Source organism: Sparus aurata, chromosome 9, assembly GCF_900880675.1.
Source record: "Sparus aurata chromosome 9, fSpaAur1.1, whole genome shotgun sequence".
Taxonomy (NCBI): Eukaryota; Metazoa; Chordata; class Actinopteri; order Spariformes; family Sparidae; genus Sparus; species Sparus aurata.
In genome coordinates, this window is record NC_044195.1 from 13,413,969 (window position 1) to 13,438,894 (window position 24,926).

Sequence of the window (24,926 nt, forward strand, 5' to 3'; positions counted from 1 at the left end):
CAGAGAGAGCTGCCAGAGCCTGCTGGCACATCCAGCTAACCCCGACTCCTCTCTCCTGATCCCCTCTCAGGCAGCCGATTTGACTTAAATGAAAACTCCTCCATATTCAGGCCCTTGCCTACATCAGAGGTAGACATCATGGGCAAGAAGCGCTTTACAGGTAAGACTCAAATGCTTCATCATCAGCTCTCTAGCAACAATACTCAGTTCTACTGCACGAATAAAAAGAAGTCAAAGACTGACATGATTAAAAGTGCTGTTTTCATTGTACCTGTCTGTAGCCCCCCATGTGATCTACAAGACCGATAAGAAGCCTGATGAGCCGTGCTCCATCACCTCATCCCTCGCTTACTTCCCTGATGAGGAGGGAAGTGATCAGAACGTGACTGGTCCTCCCCGCATACCTCCGTCGAACCTCACTGTGGTCACTGTGGAGGGCTGCCCGTCGTTCGTCATTCTTGACTGGCAGAAATCTGACAACGAAACCAGAGGTACGGTTGTTGTTCCAGGTTATGGTTTGCATCAGGGTGATTAGCAGTTCATTCATGACAGCATGTTGTACAGATGTTAGTGAAACCGCTCTCTTATAAACCACGCTGGATAAAGAGTTGTGTGTGGGTGAGTCATTCGTGTTTGGTGGGAATCAACATGAATGCCATCGCCCAAGGTTTCCAAGCAGAGCATTGAAATGTGTCGAAGTGATCAATGTTAATCCATTTACCTGTCAGTGGTTGTCATTGACTGGTGTATATTTACAGTGTATGGTGTGCTTGCTTTCTAGGGTTGCCTTACCCCTTTTAGTTTTACCCAGTCGGCAGAATAAATATTGGCAATGTACATTTCTGCAAACCACGTGTATGTCTAACCTTAACATTTCTTTATGTTGCAAATTAAGATTAGGTTCAATTTTGTTATTTTATGTTGTGAAAACACTTGTAGTTTGTGTGATTAGGTTTAGGCACATCAACCAACCAACCAACTAACCAACCAACCAACCAACCCATCAAACCAATCAGTCAATCAATCTTTATTTGCATATTGCCAATTCACAACAAAAGTCATCTCATGACAATATCCAAATTGAGCAGGTCTTGACCATACTCTGATTAATTTATTTAGAGTGATCGAACATTTCTCCAGTGAGCAAGCTCTGCCTTTAAACAGGCCGAAACCTCGACCAGAACCAGAAGAGAGAGAGAAAGCGGGAGAGATAGAAGAAAGAGAGAGAGAGACCACTTGGTTTGGAGAAGATGATGATGAAGAAGAAGAAGTACATGTTTTGGTCACCACAAACATGGCTGGAAATGGTGTCATGCTTAATATTCTTAAATATAAACATATCATGGTTTGCAGAATAGTTAACTGCCAGCATTTTACCCTGGTGACGTTTTAGTTTCATAGTCTTTTCTGCCTATAGCTTTAATTGATCAAGAAAACCCCTTCAATTTGTAACTGTTCTGGAAAAAAGTTCTAGTAATGTTAACATGTACACCCTTTATACCATTGTTAGAATAAGCTGCCATCTCTGTCATCAAAAAAATTGAAACATGAAGTTTGTGTTATATGAACGACATTGATTTTTAGCTCCTTTTTTTCAGAGTATGAAGTCGTATCCACAGAGAAAGGACCGAATGGAGAAGAGGTGTCCATACTGACAACCAACCAGACGCACACAGCTGTGGAGAATCTCAAACCAGAGAGCAGGTGTGTGACTCAGACATTATTACACGGGACAAATTATTTCATGGAAAAAGGGATACGCTGCCATTGTTTTCCTTTAGTCTTTCACTCTTACTGCGTGTAGTCAAGTCAGCGTTGATGTTTTTTTGTGTAGCCAAATATCAATTCAGATGAGGATGCAAAAACAACCCTTTTACTGCGTGAATAATGGAGGAAGTGTCAGGACGAACAACAGATGGACAGAAATAGGCAATCAGGATGACAAAAATTAGACATGGATTGTAAATATATGAAGGATGTGGAGCCTCTTCAGGTGTTCCCAAACAGCCCCGAGCCACACAAACTGCTCTCCACGCAGGAACCTGGAAGAAGACTGATCACGTAAATACATGAGCAAATCTCAAACACCGTTCTCACGGAGAGGAGCAACAAACACATGGAGGGAGAGAGAGACAAGAACGCCATGCACATGAGCTACAAAGAGGGAGAAGAGGGGAGGCTGGACTCCCGGAGGACGAAGACCCTGATCCAAAACATCTGGAGTGACTGACGCACCGACAGCCAGGGATGATAGAAAGGTCTCCAGACAGCCGATGGTCGAGCACAGAGAAGCCTGCGTAGAAAGAGAGGACAGGGAGGAGAAACAATGGAGGGAGAGACAAACAAACAGGGTTTTCAGTGTGATAGTTAGCACGGTGAAGGACTCCCATGACATATCTACTAAGCTAGAAGACCCCAAATGCTATAAACTATAAATCTAGCGTGCTCTCTGATCACCTTTGTCACGCTGAGCTCTAAAACCCAAATGTCAAACATAACATGAACATGTTTATATCTGTAGATAAAAAATGACACCTAGTTGAGCGGGTTGGGGCTACAAATGTCAGTAAAGTAAGCCTTCCGCACGCCTCATCATTACTCAGAGAACTATTTATCGATGCTGATGTATCTACCCGGCAAATTCCACAGTCTTGGCGTTGCTTTCTTTTGTGATCTCTGGGTTGTAAGGAAGTTGCTGATGGCGCCCTGAGACCTGTTGCAGCTCTCTGGATGAGTTTTGGTATGTGTCTACGCAGCAGTAGAAGAGGGGTTGTGGACCTTGTGCTTAAATCGGTTGAGGATCAAAGCTGGGACAGCTGTGGAGAGCTGCTGCAGCTGTAGCAGGCACATACTTCAGGAAGAGCTGAATCACTTCCAGTCAGCTGATTCATGGAATCAAATATAAAATCAAGGGGAGTCATTTCTGGCATCCATGTCATCTAATAATCGGCCAGAATGGCTATTTAGGAAATCTGAATTGGGATGCTGGCCAGAACCTCTGAGTGAATTTTGACGATTTGTCGTGGTATGAGCACACTAAAAACAACGGCAGTTTTACATCAGTATAAATTTGCCCACATAAAACCATTTCCTAAAAAAGTTTTGGAGAAATGTTTCTATGAGAGGGCCCCTGTTGACGGACACTGGTGCCTGTGTACAGTACAGGGAGGTGTCAGGTACATATTCCTGCCAATGGACTTTTTACAAGGAATGAAATGAATCCATTGTGTTTGATAGACGTCAAGGATGCCACTTAGTAACACTGTTAACAATGCTAACATTACTTGCGTTTACATTACCACCCCTCCCCTATCACTCGTTCTCTCTCTCTCTCCCCTCTCTCGCTCAACCCAACTGGTCTCGGCAGATGGCGGTCCTTTATTGAGTCCGGTTCTGCCCCGAGCTTTCTGCCTGTAAAAGGCTGTGTTTTTTTTTTTTATCTCGCCACTGTTGCCAAGTGCCTTCTCATGGGGGAAATGTTGGGTCTCTGTAAATGAATTAATCAAGGTGTATGATGAAGATTTGGAAAGTGTCATGACAAGACTTTTGTTTTAAATTGCCGCTATACAAATGCAAAGATTTATTGATTGATTGATTAAGTGGTCGTTTACAAGAAAACCCAGGGGCACCTTAACTGTTACTGCATGCTTGATCTACTTTCTGATCACGTTAGTACGGTTCATTGTAGATCTCATCAAGGGAGCCGTATTGAATGGCACCGAAAAGCTATTAGTGTGCTTTGTCTAGGCGCTTGTCAGATTCACTTGTAATCCCACAACCCCATGATTATGTTTGGTTTTGCTCACACAAAATGGCCAAAACGACAGAAAAGCTGAGGAAACCTGGGTGGAGAGGGTCACTGAGTTTTTAATTAGATTTCAGCATCTGGAGTCACAGAACTCACCAGAACCCTCCCCTGGGCTGGGTCTGCTGGCCCGACTACTGCCAGGACATCTGAACGCAGCACGTGGAATAACCATCAGCTCTGTGTGTGTGTGTGTGTGTGTGTGTGCACGCTTGTGTGTGTTTGTGTGACCCATCAAAGGCACGAAAATATTAGGCTTCCCAGTTCTTGAGTTTGGAGGAATTTAGATTGAGAGTTTGGACTGTGCCTTTAATCCTCTTTTTCTGTTTTACTTCAGTTATGAATTCAAAGTAACACCAAAGAATGAGCTGGGAACGGGACCCTCCAGTGATCCTGTGTCTTTCAGCACAGAGTCAGGCAAGTTTTACAATCCTTCTAATCTAATCTGCACAGTGCATACCAGAGGACATTACTGGTAAACCCTGATGAGTTTGCTCCAATAGAAGAGACTAATTAGTTGCATGTTGATGCAACTGTGCTGTACATGTTGCTAATTAGGAAGAGGTGATTAGCATTACTTTGAATCTCTGAAGGTGGGCTGTTAGGCAGTTATTAGTCTAATGATTTCAACGTGGCACCGGGGTCTGACTGATTAAGACTCAAGGGTCCTGTCAGCTCACCAGATGTCCTCCGAGGCTCATTTCTAACGGAGGCGTATCATCCACCTGCTGAACGGAGGGCTCCGAGCACGGCGAAATTAACACTGATCATAAAGTACAAGCTCGAGTTGATCAAATGTTTTTAATCTCACAATGACAACACTGAGAGGGGAATGCTTTGCTCAATTGGCCTCCTGCCCTTGTGCAATCAAGATGAAGCCTTTTGGGGCTGGACATTGTAAACACTCTGCCAAATGGGCTCTGAGACAAGTGTCGTTTTGTCTAGCACAATGTTTCAAGATGTCTCATGACTTTGATACGAAGCTGTTTTGATGATGTTATTCACTGAAAGTTTCTCCATTTGTAGCGGATCCACGAGTGAGCGAATATGTGTCAGGTGACTATCATATTTTTCTCTCCTGATCACTGTGTTCCAGCTAAATAACGTTCAGTCTTTTCTTTAAGTTTTTGCCTCTAATGAATTCCCCACAGGCAAAGATGCCATCTGGACTCAGTTCCCATTTAAATCCGATGCCTACTCTGAGTGCAGTGGAAAGCAGTATGTGAAGAGAACTTGGTACAGAAAGTTTGTGGGCATCCAGCTCTGCAACTCTCTGAGATACAAGATCTACTTGAGCGACTCCCTCAATGGTAATTACAGTTCGAAACAGTGAATTCAGCTCTGCTGCTTAGGAGCCCCTAAGGACCTACACTGCCGCACTGCATCTCTGAAACGTCAGCTCTGTGTGAACTTCCCTTGTTTTAGTTGGGTAACAGTACATTTTTTTGCATAATTATTCAGTCGGGGTTCAAATTGGCCTCAGAGAGGAACATACACTTCCTCATTTAAGTTGAAGAATGGACTAATGCAAACTTTGAAGATTAGATCACTTTGTTAAAAACCTGATGGGACCTAAGGGGAAACAAGAAAAGACAAACACACACACACCTGACACAACTCCAGGACCGTAACTATCATTGGCAGCGATGAAGTTAAACCAACCCACAACCTTATAAAACACATTTTAAACCTTCTAGTTACCTTGAAGGAAACACAACACGTTGGTCTTTTTAACACAGGACGACTAATTTGATTATTTTTGTGATCGCTTCAATTCAACATCAATATTACTAAGACTGAGGATTGATGATCGGATTTAATTTCATAGACAGAAACATACTCCCTCTGTCCTCTCTGTAGGTAAGTTCTTCAACATCGGCGATCAGACGGGACACGGTGAGGACCACTGTCAGTTTGTGGACTCCTTCCTGGATGGACGCACCGGCAGCCAGATGTCTGCTGACCAGCTACCCAGCAGGCTAGGTATTTTGGTTAGCTGTTTGTCGATTAATTTCAATAGTATTACACAATTACATTTCGGCAAAAAAATTAGATGCAATACATGTTTTAATCAAAAGTTTTTTACCATACACCAAACATTTACTTTAGTCTTAACCCTCCTCTATCTCTGTACCAGGGTTCTTTAGAGCGTTGAGGCAGGAACCTGTCCACTTTGGGGAGATTGGAGGGAAGTCGCATGTTACTTACGTCGGCTGGTACGAGTGCGGCACACCCATACCTGGGAAGTGGTAAGACCCCAGGAGGTGGATTCAGGAAGGATGACTTCCTCGGTGGTGAGCGAGACGAAGACGCCCGATTTGGCCTGACGGGAGGTGGGCCTTTCTTTCATGTTACCTGGGACACTTAAGGCGAGTTCTGCCTTTTCTCCCAGGTATGAACCTGTACAGGACTTTTAGGTGTCACCGACCTCTATTGAGTGCATTTGTTACATTGGTCTTGATTTCTGTATGTATCGAAAAAAATGTCACAGCACATGAAGAATGCAGGAGCTGAAGTGAACCGAAATATTGAATATACAGTAATCACAGAGGAAATGTTGGGAAGCTGGCTCCCACAGTGTAATAACTTGTATGATATTATTTATGGGGGGATCGTTGCTGAATATTCTGTATGCTCGGGGCTTTTGAGATGAGAAAGTGAAAATTGTTTCCAGTACTTGCGTGTCAGTGAGCACACACGTGTACAGAAAGGTGCCAATCAGACTGTACATTTGGAGTATGTTACACATAGACATGCAGAATTGACCTTCTGCTGGCCCTAAGGGATTATTAGCAGTTGCAGTTTGCACAGTATTAAACGTTTGTTCATATATGTATATGGTGTGAAGTACAATTTGTATTCCAGTGATCATATAGTTTCATGTACGTCAAATAAAACATCAAATCAGCTTCAGCCAAATTGTTGCTCTATTGTTAGACAGCTTGAGTCCAGTGTTACTATGGGGTCACTTGGAAACAAGAGATTTATGTATTTGTGATACTCATGCAGCCTTTTCCTGTATTTTATAGAAGAATAAATGTTATAAAATTTATAAATGAATAAACTGAGCTTTAATTCGGAAATGACATAAGAAAACTACATAATTTGGTAAAACTTAACAATAACCATCATTATTAAATGGTAAATGTATGGTTTACTAAATATTGTTATTTAGCCGTTAGCAAACAATGAAAAACTTCATAAACCATTTACATACCAAATACAAAGGTTTATGAACACAAGTTGTAACTTCACATTAAACGATTGCTTAATTAATGGATTATAAAGTGTTTCATTAATTGTTAGCTTAAGTTTAATTAACAATACATTAACTATCTATTGATGGTTATTCTAAAGTGTTACCAATAATTTATGTGATTGTGTTAAAACTGAAGTGTACATAAAACTATAAATAACAGGAGAGAAGTCGCAAGTTGTGTCATGACTGCCGTTTTGATGCACCGTGTATGTTTTCAGCAATAAATCTTGTTTTTATATTGACTGACATTAATTTTCTATTTGATTCTATGCTTTTTATGTTAATGGTTCAACCTTGTTGGGAGATCTCTTGTCCTTAGGATTCTGACTGATTTAGCCCCGCACAAATACTGTGAACGGGGGGAAATGGCTAGCTCAGCTCTTCCTGTAAAATCACTCTACCAGCACCCGTTAAGGTCAATAACGCATATTTTGTTTAATTGCAGAAAAAAAAAAAGTTATATATTCAGTAGTGAACTTTAGCCGTCCTATATATCATATAACTGGTTGCTGGTGGTAGCCTCATACTTGTAGTACACACTAGCTAGGACAGATGCCATTCATTTCATAGCTGTGTAGTTCAATTGAAATAAGACGGCTCCATCTTGATGTTAAGTTTTTCAAATTGACTAACTCAAGCAGAGTACAGTCAAGTTACATTATATTTGATCAAAGGCAGATATCTCTATGGCCGATACCTCCAAAACGCACCGACTCACTAAACATTCAAGATGGATAAAAGCACTAAATTTAAGAAGAAACAATCTGGATCAAACACAGGATTGCGGCAGTGATATTAGACATTAACCTGATTTAAGACATTCCTAATATTGTGCTAACTGTATCAACATCACACACCATCCAAAATGGACAAACACATCTATAAGGATGGATTTCAGTTTGGCGCAGAACAGGTAAAGAGCAACGCTAAATACATGAATCTAAATCATCCTTAATAAACCTGCTGCGCTCAATTCTTCTCACTCAGCGAGACAGTTTGACATGAAAGATCGACCGCATACGCGCATGCCGCATGTCCCAGCCAACCACAACCCACAGGCGGGAAAACAAAATAGGAATACCAGCATTACCACAGTTTTCCAAATCTGGGTGGAGGAGCAGAGGAAGAGAGAAGCCAAACTTAACAGAGACATGAACTCAGAAACCACAGACAGAGAGAAAGAGAGGGAACACAGCAAGACAACACTGGGCCAAGAGAAACACAATATTGAAAGCTAAAAAAAGGTCTCCAGCTGGGTCTCAATCATTTATTAGGTTCAAGAAAAAAAAATGTTACAGTTTATACATAAACAACTAATCTCACTTGAAGGTGGTATTTGATTTATTAGTAAAAACCAGTGATAAGATAAAGATAAAGAGAAAGAGGAATAAGCAAGCTTTACTGGAGGTGATATAACGAGCTAAACAAAGAAGCCTTCCTTCATGGGAACTACATCTCCCATTAGCCATCACTTAGCTAGTGTTCCCAACATGGGGCAGTTTCATTGACACATCATTAATACCGACATGGTGGTGAAATTGATCAAATAAAGAAAAAAAAACAATCAAACAAAGAAAAACAGACAAAACAAACGACAGATGGGTAACTTTTCATTTAGATAGTGTCTTATAAATGCATCTATTCACTGTGAACTCAACACAACCGGCTGAGATGCTTGTCTTTGACGTGCGAGACACAAATGCAGAATGTTGATGCGGATCTCACTCGCGAAATGAAGCGTTACCATTAAAAGAACAAGAAACAGTTTGTGCACCAGCCTGTTTTGGTCTTCCAGATGTGTACATACAGCCTGGTTACATTTTCACCATGACAGACACGAGAGGGCAGAGTTGCCAGAGGTGGCGGTGACAGGAGAAGAGGGGAAAATAACAAAAGGAACACACACCAGGACCAAAACAGAGCGGTATATTGGAGAGACAGCCTACAAACACTAACCATCAGACTGGGGGAGTTGCTTGTTTCATATTTGGACTTGATATTGGTACGGTGGGGGTGGGGTGGGTGGTGGGTGCAGAGCAGTAGATCATATTTCCTGCACCCACGCCAAACAGTTGGAGCCACATATAGAGTAGGGGATTGTGAGGATCAGTAACATCCGCTATCCTCTTTTACCGGTATCCAGGGCCTGGCTGAGTGTAGCCCTGCCCATAAGGAGGGCGGTTGCGGGCATAAGGGTTAGCAGCTCCTGGTGGAGGGGTGGCAGTAGTGCCAGGAGGTGGGGTGTATCCGGGGCGGGGTTGGTACCCTGAGCCGGGCTGGGAGCTGGGCGGCAGGCTGTAGTTGGCAGGCTGTGAGGCCTGGGAGGTATAGTTTTGGGGAGGGAAGGTTCCTGGTGGATACTGCTGGGCTCCCTGAGATGGATGGGGCTGCTGCTGGCCACCCTGGAAGCCGGGAGCTGGGGTCGGACCGGGAGCTGGAGCCTGGGAGGCAGGAGGCGCGTAGTTCTGAAACTGCTGCTGCTGCTGCGGCTGAGGTGGGCCAGGCTGAGGGGCTCCAGGCTGAGTGCTGTATCCTGCAGAGAGGGAGGGCGGGAGGGAGTGTCTTTAATTTGTTCTATAGAGAGAAAAAGAGCGAGAGCAGCTACCTTTTTTCTTTTTAAACCCTAACTATTTTTATTCTTACCAGGATACTGCATACCGTACTGCTGCTGCTGTGGGGGAGCACCTGGTTGCTGAGGCGGGTATCCACCTGGAGCCTGGTACTGGTACACCTGACCTGAAGAGACAGGAACAAGCATCATCAGTACACAAGAACCACAAGAATTACATATCTAAAACCAAATTTGAGCCACTATGCATTACATCTGTGGCCCCATTTATACTTCTGTATAACATCCAGATGCAAGTGCCACAAGCTCCCATCAATCCGTTGTACATGGGACACATGCTCTAATGAGCAACTGAGGCGCCCTGTGATTTAGTTAACTTTTATTTACAATGAGCCACGTGTGCATTTGTTTTTTATGTGCATGTTTTCTGCATGCAAGTTGAAAAATCAGTTCTACTTCGAAAGACCACTCAGTTACACACATACACTTACACTGTACTTACAGTGCGGGGAAGTAAAGTTTATATATCTTAGAAAGATGCATTTACAGCAGTGATGAAATGCAAGTAAGTACACTTACTAAAGTACTATAATTACAATGAGTAAAATTTTAAGTCACTGTTACTTTATACTTCCACTTCATTCCAAAAAGTTTTGAAGGCGAACATTGTTCTTTTTTACTCCACTTTTACATACTGCATCTGAGGCAAAGCTGCAAAGTCTTTGCTTAATATTGGATCTGATAAGAAGCCTGTGAGATAATGGGTCGACCCATAATATACAGTATATATACACACGTAAATATGTGGGAATTTACTTTTAAATGTACTTCAGTTACAAAATAACAAATAAGATGTTAGGTCCAGTACTATTCATAGGGTGACTTTCACTTTTACCAAAAACACATTTTAACATTACATTATCTTTACTTTTACTCTCATCGGTGTACTTTTTACAACATTGCTTTTTAACCTATGGCTGGAATGCAATGGGACTGCAATGTTTTATATATGATAGCTATCCATGATGCATGAAGTAAATAAGTGTACATATAGGGGGTCTCTGTATCTTCACAGAAACACCTGTGCATCTGGACAGAATCACACACAACGGCTTCAGTGCAAACATCTGCAACCACTTTGATACAAGTATTTGTTGCTAAAAGCCAGTGCCCGCAGGTATCCGTCTACAGCACTTTACAGTCAGAATTGGCTGCTTGCTAGACAGCAGCGTGCAGGTGCCCGAGCAGACATTAACAAACACAAAACTGAGGCTGACATATGTGTCCGTTAAAAACATTATGTGCACAATGATGTGAATAACTTGGGCAAACTCTGTGCATCAGGACAAGAAATTGTCCACTAGAAGACATGTCTGTTTGCAGACAGCAACTTCCTGTTCCACTTTTATTACCCATGACTTCACCAGACCACACTACATACGTGCACATGTGGAGGATGGTCTCATGTCTACAACTCCAGTCAACTCAATGGTGTGCCTTAAATAGTAATTCTTTAAATGCCTCTGAAAGCCTGGAACATAATGTTACACTTACTAACAACTTTTGAGCTGCACGATGAGTAATCAGTAATATCATACTCGACAGTGAGGTCATTGCACAACCTTTTTTCCGTTGTTATTTTACATTTGCTCATCAAGTTTTCCAGTGAATGCCTGAATGTTCAGCAAACATGCAAAAATTTGGCAAGCTAGTGTTCTCCCTTAACGAGGCCCAACTCTTCTCCTGCATGACATATAAATTGGGGTGACGGCATATGAAAAGAAGAAGAGAGAGAAGGTGGTTTACTGGTTTAAACACTGGTAAAACTGGCGCAGATTTTCCACTCTGAAGGCTGAAGGGCTCTGAAGGGCTGATTGTGACGAATTACACTTTTTTTAAAGGTTAAATTATGATGAAAGCTGAAAGGAGTCCTAACAAATGATCCTTTTTGTCCATACTGACCGAGAACCTCAATGGCCTCAGAAGAAGTGCATCTCACACTGCACATTCTCAGCTAGACCTGGGCTAAGAATTGACTATGAGATAACATTTCCACCCACCCATTTTTGACCCAGGGTTATACAATTAACGCTGGACTTCTACTTGCACTCGGTTAAATGTTTGCTGGAACATGCAGCCAAGTACATACTAGAACTAGTTTACACACTAGAATGACGCTTGGCTACTCTGTTTACTTTAATCCAGTTTCACACCGTCATCTTTTGTGCCTGTGTTTAGCGGATTTTTAGTGAATATCCCAGCCAACCCCAGCAGGCCTTAGGATGAAGTCGAGGCTAGCTGACTTTAGAACATGCCATGATTGTGCCATTTTCAAAGCTTTCTTAACCTGGGGCAAAAAAGGTTGCAGGATTACTCACTGAAAATCAACTAAACAACTGGCTCAAATGTGCCAGTGTGAAAAGGAGCTAGAATAAATAGGAGGACTCGCATGTTGTTTTAGAATTTAACATTATTCACGTGTTGCTACGGACATTAAATTAAGGGCTAATCGAAGTACAGTGTGAATTGGATAACCCTAGACTTAAATCAACACTAGGTTAGCGATGTGTGTAAAAGGGGTTTTTGAAGCTGCACATAGACCAAAGCTAAAAGCATTCTTAGAACCTTCTTAATCCCAAACTAAAGGGGGTGATAGCGGCAGGGTAAGAAAGTTTTCACACTGACACATTCAAAGTGGGTCAACTGCTCTGGAGCAGTGTTAGCCCAAGCTTGTGTGGTTATCTGCGAAAATACACTAAACACAGGGCCAGATTGTGCCAGTGCAAAAGGGGGTAGAGTAAAATATGGGTTATTCTGTGACAAAATTTACATGACCTGTGTGTTTCAATGGACATTTAACCCAAGGCTAGACCTTAAGAATACTTACAATACAATGTAAAAAGCATCAGAAATAACAAATATTGTGTCCAAGCAGCTGAGGCTCAATGAGCAGAAAAACGAGTTGCATTACTTTGCATTGATCTGGAGGACACTGACAATTAAATAATTAGCCAGAAACAATGTACCACTTTTTATAAGCTTTGACGTGATGTGGCAACCATCTGCTATCTCTCTGACAGCACCTTGACCATGAACACCATGGTCTTTATTGTGTGAAGGCACGTGTGTTAAATTGGCCTCTTCTCCTGTTCTCCTCAGACAGTAATCCATCACGCGTGTTATGTAAGAGTGATGGAGGGATGCGTGGCTGTTAGACCCCTTTTGCCCTGGGGAGTCCATTTTGCTCCAGAGGAGCCAATAGGTCAACTAAGAGCCTGCTGTGTGCTCACAGGACAAAGAAACAACTCCGGGTTCACTGAACACAGAGCTGCATTATCTCAGGAGAAAGAGGAGCCCCAAATTGGGAAAAATTATGTTCACTTGAACAAAGAAGCAGTTGGCTGTAATTCTGCTGACCCCTAAACATGCCTGAAGAAGTAGTCATGAGAACAGGTCCTATTTTTAAATAAACATTTCACACCAAACACACATCTGCCCATCTGATAAAAGGGCCTCACGCTAATGTTCGAGCCGCTGCTACAACATGTGTTTACAGTTTATTTATTTCTTGCACAGATGTACATTTTTGCCAAGGGTCTCTCAGCATCTGACGGACAACAGGTTGAAATCTTTACCAATTTCTTATGGACCTTGCTAGCAGCATTTTTATGTTAACAAGTAACCCAAGCTTTCATTAAAAGGGAGCTTAAGGCTGCCTTTAAAAAGGCCACACGTGCCCAGTTGGCATCCAAGCCGATGTTTTACCTTTAACAGATTTTTGTGGCTGCTCTGTTTTGCCTTGTGGCTGTCATACTGACAAACAATCTGCAGCCACAGAGAGGAATAATATGAGGACAAAGACTGAGCATTGAGGAGGTGCTTGGCAGCTTCTAATTTAATGTTGTCATGTGCCAACCATCTGCAGCAAGGAAAGGATGAAGTGTTGCCACGTTGGTGTTGGAGATGTATTTAACAACCTGCTACAAGGGTACATGATGGTACTGAGCATAGTGACAATGCTTTACTGATTGGTTCTTTTTTCAGTAGGTTTGTCTGCATTTGTAATTCCATCACTTGGAGTTGCTGAAGCTGAATGTTTCAATCTTTTATCTAGGGATGACCCAGTCAAGTTTTTTGGCCACAATCCAAGTTCTTTAATACTGGATATCTGCTGCAGAGTCTGCTCTGATACTTAATATATTCACATAAATGTTGCAATATGCACTTGACACACTGATATAACAGCTGTAGCCTTAATCTTAAACACATTTGTTCTGAGCTACTTGATCCAAATACTAAAAGGTCCTGGTTCAAACATTTTGCTTTTAGAAGCTAAAATTGATATAATGTGAATTTAATATTAACTGGGAGAAGGCAACACCTGACACTGACTACTGATGATGATTGCTAAGAAGTTTTCACACACTCTCAATTGCAACGTATTGTGTTTATACATAACAACTGACTAAGAGTAGTGTGAGATGTGTATTGTGCATTTGGCTTATTGTATCAGGTACACTGTGGTTTATTGGTTATTATGATGATAAATGTAGGTCTGCCTGGCACCAACTTGTAATTCTATGTGTCTGATTTTAATGAGCAAAAACAGGACGTTTCATTATTTTTTTATCTATTATGTCTGGAAAACAGTCAGAATAAAGCATCAAATCAGCAAATCAGACTAATTACACAAGAAAGGCTGCTCTTCCTAACTGTTGTGTTATTGAAGAAAGAAAAAGAAGAATGAACAGCTTGCAGTTGAGCTGGCTGTTTGTGTGCAACATGGTGTGTTGCTGGCTAACCCTGTGACTGAATAAGTTTCTCCCTGGATAAACTGAACTCTTTGAGAAGTCTTTGGAGAGTCCCAGCAAGTCCAGGCCAAACCACAAACCACCAGTTAAATGGAAGTAGTCATACCACATGTGTGTTGATCTTCAGTGTTGCAGGTGTGGTTAGGAGTGAGCAGTGTTACAGCTCTCAAAGGGTGCAAAGAAAAAAAAAGTCATCTATTTTGCTCCAGTGCTCTCCCTTTCAGCTGGGCCAAACCACAAGCTGAAAACAATCCAATACACTAACAGCAATTTAACAAACAATACGATATACACCTTCGTGGGTGCACCTGCCTGGGCCTTTCTACACAACAAAAGCTAGAGAATTCCCAAATGTTAAGTGAGATGCTTGGACAAAAGAAATGGAAATGCGAGATTGGCACAGACAATCATTTCTTCCCCTGAGCTAAATCACAGAGCGATACTTAATCTATCTTTATCTAGACCTTGGGTCTGGGTCCAACATATGCACGTTAAAGATCTCACACAGGGGAGAGCTGTGATAAGGTCTTTGCTGCACGAGATAAACTCTAATTCCATGGATACTTGTGTTTACACAGTGTTGATTAAGATCCCAAAGCAGCAAGACTCTAGGTTCATTTCTCTTTCTTTGAAAGCTGCTGCTTCAAAAGCAGAATGGATCAGATTTCAGTTTGCTTTACTCATATCCAAATAATATTCTTCCAGCGCATTAATATATCACCAAATTTAACAGCTGGCAAGAAGAAAGTGATATTGTCTGTAATCCAATGAAAAAATTTGAACCAACACAGCTCACAAAAAAAGTGGAAGTGCAGTAATTTTCTGGTGCATTCTGCAATCCCAGTCCGTCATACATGTACTATATTACATTATTTAGAATGGATTCAGACAAGCGTGGCATGAAATTACACTTCACATACAGCAGGATTGGACCGACTGTGGCAATGACTGCAGATTTACTCTTTCAGTCTCTGTTATGAAGAAAAGGGCGTAGTTCTGCCCAACACGCCTGTGTGCCTGCTGTATGTGCATGACCTGAGTTGAAACAAGACTGAACCCATATAAACAACATAATAGAAATAATAAAAACTTCAGTTTGAAGAGTTTATGATTCAGTAAGTTTATATTAGCTTTCACTGTGGTGCTGTGTGAGTAAGACGCCTAGGCGGGATGTTTATACAGGACACAAGAGCCCAAAGACTCCTGCACGGATTTTCTGGTGCTGTTTTTTCAAGATCGCTTTTTTTGTTTGACTTGATGTATTATTCTTTTGCATCAATAAATGTTTCGCCCTCCAACCAATGGATTATCTTCTTCGGATACCAAAGTTAACTGGAGTACATTTAAATCTATTCAACACAAATCTTCAAATTAAAGAAATATTGACTAACATATGAACTATGGCAACAACTTCAGAAGGGAGTTACATATCTGTCTGGGTGGCGGACTGCTAATACTATTAATGCAGAATGTTTAAAAGATGAACTACCATGGAGCTACAACTCACCAGGGGAGTCAGTAATATCCAAGGCAGCGCTACTCTACAAAAGAGCTTGGATCGGTAGTTCAGGGCAACACATTAAAACTTGCTCAACAGGGGTGACATTTTTATGAGGCTTCGTTGGTGGTAATGCCTGAAAAATACCCTGTATAACAGCACCACTGTAAAAGAAAGTAACGCTTAAACTGCCTTACTGCAGGGTCTCCAACCCCCTGTGATCATTTGGATTAACCCTATTGTGCATTCTAACAAACACAGACCCTACCTACCACAGAGTACGTGTGTTCACCAATTATATGTTAAATACGCCATGTGTGGACTTGTGTTTTCATAGGGATGCAAGTGTCTCACCATCCATGCCAGCTGGGGGTCCCTGCTGTACTCCAGGATATGGAGCCTGTGGTTGGGGGGGCACTGCTGGCTGATGTGCTGCAGACGAGGAGGAGGCAATGCTGTCAGGGGTTCCTGAGCGCTCCTCTGGTGCAACTGCAGGGGGAGCTATGCAGGTGGAACAGAACATGTATTCTTTATATGTTAACTATGTGCTGAAAAAAAATCAAATGCTTAAAAAAATAAATAGCGTCCTCTGCTTTTTGCAGTTGGATTGTGTGCAATACCTGGGGCTTGGTCCTCACTCAGGCCAAAAGCGGAGATTACGTTCTTGCTAACCTCATCTTGATTTTTTAAAGGGTCGAAGGCTGACATGCTGGCCGCACTGACTGGAGTGACCTGTTTCACTGTGGGGTCTGCCGCCACCACTTTGCCTTCTCGTCCATCCACTGATTCTGGGAACACCAAAAGCAGAAATATTTAAGAGCCAGGACAGAAAAAGTGTGGCAATAATGCAATGCCTGTATGCAACATTTTGCTCTAGTTTCATTTTTATTACACCGTCAACACAAACATGTAGCAGAGGGGGATGGAGGATTGAGTGTTCTTCGTAAACACTGTCCAAGACTCATAAAAGAACTTGATTATCTGACTCAGAAAAACAAATCCCCTTGTTTGTCTCAGCATAGCGCCAGATTGCAAAATACAGATCACCCCTGTTTATTTTGCTCCTTAATTCCAGCCAAATCACGTATAAATATGTTCTTGTTTACCCTTAGTGAGTTACAAACTGCAGAACAGTCAGTCAGCGGTCAGTTTTAATACAAACGCCTACCACCATACTGTTAAAAGACCACACATGTTCCTCACATTAAGTCTTTGGTCAATGTTATGATGACAAGGGAAGGGCTTGTGCGCCTATGTGTGTGGGTGTTAGTGACCACAAGCTAACTGGACAGAACCAGTAAGAATGCAGTACACAATTGAAGCTACAAATGTAGTGTATAATTCCAGACAAACCTGAAGGTGAAAAAAGTTTTATTCCAATTATTCCAACAATAACTAAATCTTATAAACTGTCTCAGTCTTGTGCCAGTGTCTCTGTGGGTTATACATCTTATGATTCGGGCAGTGAGCATGTGGAATGTGAACAAGTTATTTGTTAACAAGGCCGCGTGACTCCCATCAGTAGGATTAAGGGATCTAAGACCAGAAACCAAAAGAGATATAAAACCGTCTGGACTGTGTTTATATGTGTGTACATGTGTCATTACCCAGAACCTTACAGATACTGGATTTTTGTGGCTTATACTGACAATGATATTTGACAGTTGAAAAAATTTGACAACAATATATTGGCTGAGTAATGATGGCAATTAGTTTTTTTTTTTTACATGACCACAAAACATAAACAAATCATCTTGATACAGATCGCTTAGATTTCCTGTTTTTTTTTAAAGAATTGTGACCAACATCTTTAAGCAGGACATTTTTCAGCTGGGATAAAAAGAAAATTCAACATGTCAGTGCTCTCCAGTGGGCGAACTATGTAATGGTGACACTGTGTTCAAAATTTATCAAAGCTTAGTTTGGCATTTCTGTAGTGCAATTTCTTGTAATATATTACCTAGAACTGCAATAATTAGTTGATTAACGGGTAAGCTGAGCAAAAGAAAAGTCACTGCCAACTATTTTGATAACCGAATAACAAATACTTACTGATTCCATCCTCTTAAATGTAAGGATTTGCTGCTTGTCATTAATAAATTAGGAGTTTTGAGGTTTTGGACTGTTGGTTGGATGCAAGATGTCAATTTGGGCTCTAGGAAACTGAGATGAGCATTTTTCATTCTGACATTCTATGATATATAAATTAATAATAAATCAAAGGAGAACTTCGGTCGATTTAAACATGAAGCTTCATTGCTCAAGCTACCCTTGACTTGCCAGTACCGAAGACGCGAACACATTTGGTCCAACCATTACAGAGCTCCATGAACGGAGATTTAGCATTGACAGCTAACAGCATGGGGTCAGAACTTTACACTGTGTTTTAAGCGTCTTAACATGCTCCACATCTCACACCAAAAGGTATGCAACATCAGCAGACACCTTAGCACACAGCACTGTAGCGTGTATGACTCAAAATGAATAAAAAAGTAGTTAAAACAGTGTGTTTGTGCAAGGAGCTACATATCTGTTTGTTGACATCCGTGTGTTCCGGTAGCTAGACCAAACTAGCATATCCATCGAGTGTGCACTTAACAGGCTTAACAGGCTATTGTAAGGCTCGTGGCTCATGACAGGCTTTAACATGGACATGTACATTATGAACAGAAACACGAAAATGCTGGATTACGTTTCCGTCGCCGCCAGTAAGGGAGTAAGCGCACGCTCGACGGATTGACTAGTTTGGTCTAGCTACCGGAAGACGCCGATGTCAACAAACAGATATGTAGCTCCTTGCACAAACACACTGTTTTAACTACTTTTTTATTCATTTTGAGTCATACACGCTACAGTGCTGTGTGCTAAGGTGTCTGCTGATGTTGCATAACGTTTGGTGTGAGATGTGGAGCATGTTAAGACGCTTAAAACCCAGTGTAAAGTTCTGACCCCATGCTGTTAGCTGTCAATGCTAAATCTCCGTTCATGGAGCTCTGTAATGGTTGGACCAAATGTGTTCGCGTCTTCGGTACTGGCAAGTCAAGGGTAGCTTGAGCAATGAAGCTGCATGTTTAAATCGACCAAAGTTCTCTTTTAAGTGTGAAAATAATTGGCAGATTAAATGACATTGAAATAAACCTAAAATAAAGTCAGCCACACCAGGTGGTAGGTGTCAATCTGGGAGTGCTGTTGCCACGAGAAGGTGTACTTGCAGCAGTGTTTGGGAAGGTGTGTCAAATGGTGATTTTCACTCGAACTGTCGGTGGGTTTACTGTTGAGGCTGATCGGTGTATACCCTGATATAAATATAATTGCAACAAGTTAATATCAACACGTTTTTTAGCCTACAGCAGCTAACATGTATGTGTATGGGGGTGCTTACCACTGTCTGGTGCAGTAGCAGCCAGACCAGGCTCTGTGGGGGGTTCAAGGCTGTCCAGCAGGTTGTTGACTTTATTCCTGAGCTCAATGAGCTCCCTGCGGAGGTACTTCACCTGACTCGACTCCAAAGGCCGCGGCTGACCATTCACTGCACATAATGAGAGATGAAGAGAGAGGGAATATGTGAGTAAATTAAAACAATTACCTGCCATTTGTTTGGGGAGTATGATTAAGCAGTCAAACAAGTCAAACAATTCTCCGACTCTGCGCAACCAACTCCATTTGTGGAGTTAGACTTCAAGAAGGGTGATGGATAAAACTGTTCTCCTGATCGCTTTAACAGATGCAATCCCCTGGTCCTTACCTTTATTAATGGGGGCTTTTTATACATTACTGAATCTGGAACTCATTAATTTCAGATCATTTCCCACTCGGGACAATGTTGTCTTGAACCTGAACTGCTGGTTGACATAGATCATTGTCTTTATCTGAGTTATAGCCATGAGTTCCCAGGAATATCTGGGTCAGACTGCATAGAAACGTGTCAGCAGCCAGCAGATAGTGAACCAAACAACAATTGGAAAATTAAATAAATTCAATTGTAAGGGACTATCAGCTGTTGATATACAGCTACTACTGAGAGGCATGTCAAGAAGGTTTATAATGGTTGGTTACATTATTAGATGTTTTTCAACTGGTACATTATGATTAACAATTAAGTGAAATGTGAAAATGCATGATTATACACCAACATCTGATAATCTAAAAGAAACACAGTAGACACATGAACTCTGTCGTTCATCGGTCGGTAAAAGCTACAGTAAGTATGTGTACAGTATGAATGATGATCTGTCCCATTTGTGTTGGCTCCACGCTCTGAATACCTGGGATTACAGAGATCATCTATCACATGGTTGAATCCACAAAGACATTCACGATAGCAGCCAGGCTGACAGAGAGAGTTTCATCATCACACCCTGCCAGAGAAGTATTTAACTAACAATGGAGCTGGAAAATGCTGGGAGAAACGACACTGGTTGGTCATGCCAACTTATGAAATAAAATCATCAATCAAACCAGCAGGTCCATTATTACTCTGCAGGAAACAAGGGACAAAATTCTTCACATCCTCCGTGTGACCTGAACCATGCCGGTCACTCTACCTTCTTTCAACCCTAATTTCCCCACTAATAATTCATCTGGAGGAGTAAAATTTCCATCGCATACAACAACTGCAAGAGTAGCATTCGCTGGGCATTCCTTTTCTCTCACAATGTTTTCTCTGTTTGAGTGGATAATGCTGAACAGAGAAGCAAAGGGTCATGAGGCTCTTCGCCGAGACACAGGCTACCAAGATTCCAGCTCCTCTTGCTCTTTTTGAATCTCGACACATGTTTAAGAACATCAGTTCCACGTGAGGTCATGACACGCAATCACAAGCCAGGTTTGATAGAAGGGAAATAACTTCTTTTTTTTTCTTTAAAACAAAGAAACAAATCTTACAGCTCCCTGGCTAATAATAGCAGCAAGAGGACAGAGTGGAGGAAACAACATCATTCGTTGTCATTCGAGATTTTTAGAGACTTAGTTACTGTATTCCTAACTTTGTGTGAGCCATTTTGAGTTTCAAATCTACTTTTATGCAGATTTATGCAGATATCCCTATAATGTTAAATCTTTATTTCCTGGCAGGAAGCAGTAAAGCTCCAAAACAAAATGTGTTATTCTGAACTCAGAATACATTTACTGGATATAGAATAATTCATGAAAATGTGAAAAACAAATGCTACGTAAAAATGGCCTGACAGGAGAATCTGATCATAAGCCATGTATGACCTTATATTGGTATGTTTTGCCATGATTGAAAGAAAACTCAATAATACAGTCATCATTCATTTGTGCATTTGGTTTCATGCCCACACATGCATGAAGATTTTTTTACAAAACAGACAAAATTCACTAAAAGCTTTAATGAATAATGTTAATTACACATTGTATGTAATAATTGTTTAGGGTGACCTTAGCTCAGGAGATAGAGCGGGTTATCCACTGTTCGGAGGACTGTGGTTTGATTGTCTGGCTGTGTGACAAAGTTTTCTTGGGGGAAGATAATGAATCACAAAATGATCCCAACTGATGTTCCATCAGTGTTTGAGTGTATGTGAATGGCTCAGAATAGAAGAAAGATATATAATATGTGCTGTAAAGAGCTTTGAGTAGTCAGTAGACTAAGAAAGTGCTGTATAAATGCATTTGTCATTTATTCAATGTCCAGCTTTTATCCAGGTAAAGGAATTTAAACCACAATTACCTGAACCATAAGGCTATGGTTATATTTCACGAACACAACTGGCTATGTTGTCACGATGTGAAAAAAAGCAGGCCTCAACCTGACATGTGACTTGGGGTGTGGTTGTTTGTGAATTGTTGTTAATTCACCTGCAGTTGCAATGACTCAATAGCTATGGATTCAGCTGGGATGGCACAAAACTAAGATTGAGACGCGGAACGAGTATTACTTGAACAAACACCTTTTGTGAATCATTCATCTACTGTCTATCACTTTGTGTGCTGAGCCCTTGCTAAGAAACACACAAAAATTCAAGCCTAAATTAGTCGGATGGAAGTGCACACAACTCTTTAGACAGAGAGGAGCTGTGGTTTGTTGAGTGAAACATAAGCTGGACTGCCCTCCAGTGACAGGTTACTGTAACAGCTGATGTGAGGCATCTTGGTCTAAAGTTTACCATGATGATACCATCACATGATTTGAGACAGACATCTAAAAGCTTGAACTTGGAATTCCTTATGGCAAAATTCACTTGCATGTCAGTTTATGTCTATAATGGGGCAACAGAAAGTATATGAATTCACTATCTTACCAAACAAGGTCAGTTTGAGTATTCTACTGCACTGGATGGCAAAGGAGAGGTCGGAGCTGTCAAAGATGGTGATGAGGTCATCATCTAGAAAAAGGGAAAAGAGAGACCAATGATTCACTGTGAGGGAAAATGCCTCTATGAAAAGAAAAATGTGAAGATACCAAAAGACACAACAGGTTTATTCCATATTTGGAAGTTCATGGTCAAGCAACAAAGCCAGTGTCAAAACCTATACACTAGTTTATGAAAAAATAGGCAAATCAGCATTCATGTTCTTAACCTTGAGACCAATTAGGATCGATATAGATATCCTTACTCACCTTCATCCTTGTATTTGATGGTAACCTCGTCGTTACTCTGCAGCTTTCCCCTGAAGACGCGCTGCATCATCAGCACTAGCTCATCATAAGTGATGTCTTCATTATGGATAGGGATGCGTCTGATGTCGTCGCCCAACTGGGCTTTGATGATCAGCTTCCCGCTCAGGTCCAGCTGGCCGTTCATGGTGCCGTCCGACCTCTTCTGCTCCCGCCACTTAACAGAGGAGAGGCAGCTGTAAAAACAACAAGCTGAACAACATGCCTGTGTGTTGTCCTAGCTCTTGTACTCAAATGCAAATTAGGGCATTTGAATTGAATTTTAGTCCTGAACTACGACAAATTAACAACAGCTGAATTGGACTAACCGTGATCATATATGGATAATTACAGAGGAAAAGCTATTGTCCACAAAATTGGCTAAGAAGGTACCATATACCTTAAGCAATCTTCTGCACAAGGCAACTGACAATAGAGCTGTGACACATTGCAATGTCAGCATCATGTTGCATCCCATGAGATTATAATTTTAATAGTCATAGTATAAATTTGTTTTAATATATTTTGGGAATAGAATATAAAGTCTTCAGACATTAAATAACATAATCCCAACATAATATCTTTACCATTATAGCCAAATTGAGGTATCAAGTAAGGCCGGGTCTGTGTAAGTAGGTTAACAGGTCAGGGGATGTTGTTGCTGTAACAGTCGCTATCTACAACTAAAATCTTTTCATCACTTTAAAAAAGACAATGGGATTATGTTTGATTAGCAGCTCTTTTATACTGTAACAGAGCTTTATTGTCCTCCCTAAAAGCATTATGATAATTACAACGAGAGGGACACAGCTCCTCTTTATTAAGGATTTGGTTTAACAGTCTCACCTAACCTTTAACAATGAGCCCATCTCTCTGCAGGGTTTACACCGTTTATAATTTACAAATCCAATCAAGACTAGACGTATGCAGTATCTCACAATATCACACAGTTTCACTTGAACTGAGTCTGAGTCTAAAGGTCAAACATCAGGCAGTGAGGTGGCAGCAACATTTCTATGCTATTACAGAACCTCACTAGACTTTGACCCAAAATATCAAGGATTTAGATAGGAGAATCAAGACATCCAAATATGTTTACTGGATTTTTCGAAATCATAAAAAAGTGTGTGTTAGGCAGGTTAAACTCACATATTGTGTGTGGCTTGCAATCATAGATCTGCAATATAACTCTAACATTCATTCAGATAAGTTAGCCTCAACAGTTTGCGTAAAATTAACCTCTCTCGTTGATCTGATCGTGTGTAGTCACTAGTTGAATTAACCGTGACGTTACCGGCTGATGTTCAAAGCTGGAAAACATATAACAGTGGATTTAATTCCACAAATGCTGCAGCTCTGACCGCCCTGGCCAGATGAATAATTGGCTGGATGCTAGGGATTGTGTGGTAGCTAACCTTTAGCATAACGTCACAGTGAACACTATATTAAAAAGAGGACGACAACAAACTAATTTCTATCGAGACCTGCTCCACAAGATGAAAGTCCGGGACGTCGGAACCTAATGTTTAACATGCCATTGTCAAATGACAAGTCTGGCTAAAGCTAGTTAAAGAGGCTCAATCGCACAGTCATCTGTCATTGGCCCGTGAACAGCAATCTAGTGACTGCTAACGTTAACATTTGATGGGCCTTTTCATCACTGTCATGTCAGTGACGATAATATAAACTATTTATGCCAGTAAAAAACTATATTATAGCAAATCTACCATTGTGTAAGGTCATGTATTGAAGTAAAATAACCTTCATTTCACTTTATAGACATCAGCCAGCTAGGAGCGATGTAACTTGGAATTGCTATCTCTAACAGGCATTCGGACCCAGGTAAAGCAGCATATTCTTAACCCAGTAAAGGATTAACTTTGCTTTCTTAAAAATCAGAATCGATTGAAAACTGGGTAACTTCCTACAAATCAGTCTCGACACCTGTTTGGGCGAGCCAGTGTAGTTTAGCTCCCTGCGTACCCAACGTAACATTAGCTGCTAGCTAGCAGGTTAGCCACTTAGCTTGCTAGCTAGCAAAATACAGCTCAAATAGAAACTGCTGAGTGGTTTAAACTGCGTTATACTACGGTTGGACCCCAAACACAAGAACATCTATTACCTGAATCAGACGACTTGACCACGCTGTATTTCACAGGTTTCCACAAACCGTGAAAATTAAATATGTTAGCTAGCCTAGCTGAGCCCGGGTGCCAGCATCAGGAAGTGTCCTCCAAACTGTAAACGTCAAACAGTACGTGGCATTCCGTGCGCGCAGCCGCAGACCGTTTGGGACAAAGTGCGTTGGTGATTGACTCGCCTAATTGTAAAGACTGATGATCAAGCATCAATTGTGACAAGCTCA

General features: G+C 41.3%; 2 protein-coding genes across 10 annotated transcripts in view; one reads left to right on the forward strand and one right to left on the reverse strand.

Annotated features, from left to right (window-relative positions):
* Window positions 1–7,312, forward strand: part of abi3bpa (ABI family, member 3 (NESH) binding protein a) — a 32,829-nt gene extending 25,517 nt beyond the window's left edge. For all 7 annotated transcript variants that reach the window (XM_030428075.1, XM_030428076.1, XM_030428077.1 and 4 more), the window contains 8 exons: window positions 71–160; window positions 282–491; window positions 1,599–1,704; window positions 4,143–4,222; window positions 4,832–4,861; window positions 4,957–5,115; window positions 5,666–5,788; window positions 5,943–7,312. In XM_030428075.1, the coding sequence (XP_030283935.1) occupies window positions 71–160; window positions 282–491; window positions 1,599–1,704; window positions 4,143–4,222; window positions 4,832–4,861; window positions 4,957–5,115; window positions 5,666–5,788; window positions 5,943–6,058 (914 nt within the window). In that variant the 3' untranslated portion in view covers window positions 6,059–7,312. The remainder of the gene's footprint in view (window positions 1–70; window positions 161–281; window positions 492–1,598; window positions 1,705–4,142; window positions 4,223–4,831; window positions 4,862–4,956; window positions 5,116–5,665; window positions 5,789–5,942) is intronic.
* Window positions 7,313–8,316: 1,004 nt separating this feature from the next.
* tfg (trafficking from ER to golgi regulator) lies at window positions 8,317–24,836 on the reverse strand. 3 transcript variants are annotated; one of them, XM_030428084.1, is made up of 8 exons: window positions 24,684–24,836; window positions 22,526–22,739; window positions 22,206–22,289; window positions 19,325–19,471; window positions 16,563–16,730; window positions 16,297–16,443; window positions 9,723–9,800; window positions 8,317–9,597 (listed from the first exon to the last, which is right to left on the reverse strand). In XM_030428084.1, exons 2-8 carry the CDS (start codon window positions 22,707–22,709, stop codon window positions 9,194–9,196), a joined length of 1,212 nt encoding a protein of 403 aa, XP_030283944.1. In that variant the 5' UTR covers window positions 22,710–22,739; window positions 24,684–24,836; the 3' UTR covers window positions 8,317–9,193. The 3 variants fall into 3 exon arrangements, with proteins under 3 accessions (XP_030283944.1, XP_030283942.1, XP_030283943.1); XM_030428082.1 differs by having other exon boundaries at window positions 9,708–9,800; XM_030428083.1 differs by having other exon boundaries at window positions 9,708–9,800; window positions 22,526–22,758; window positions 24,684–24,832.
* Between the last annotated feature and the right edge of the window lie 90 nt (window positions 24,837–24,926).

Bases quoted from the DNA above. Each gene is read 5' to 3' on its own strand.
- tfg (XM_030428082.1), bottom strand. From the start codon at position 22,709: ATGAACGGCCAGCTGGACCTGAGCGGGAAGCTGATCATCAAAGCCCAG. The intron at 16,731-19,324 runs GTAAGCACCCCC...TGGTGTTCCCAG, and splicing joins TGCTACTGCACCAGACAGTG to AATCAGTGGATGGACGAGAA. The intron at 16,444-16,562 runs GTATTGCACACA...CCACCTGCATAG, and splicing joins GAGTGAGGACCAAGCCCCAG to CTCCCCCTGCAGTTGCACCA.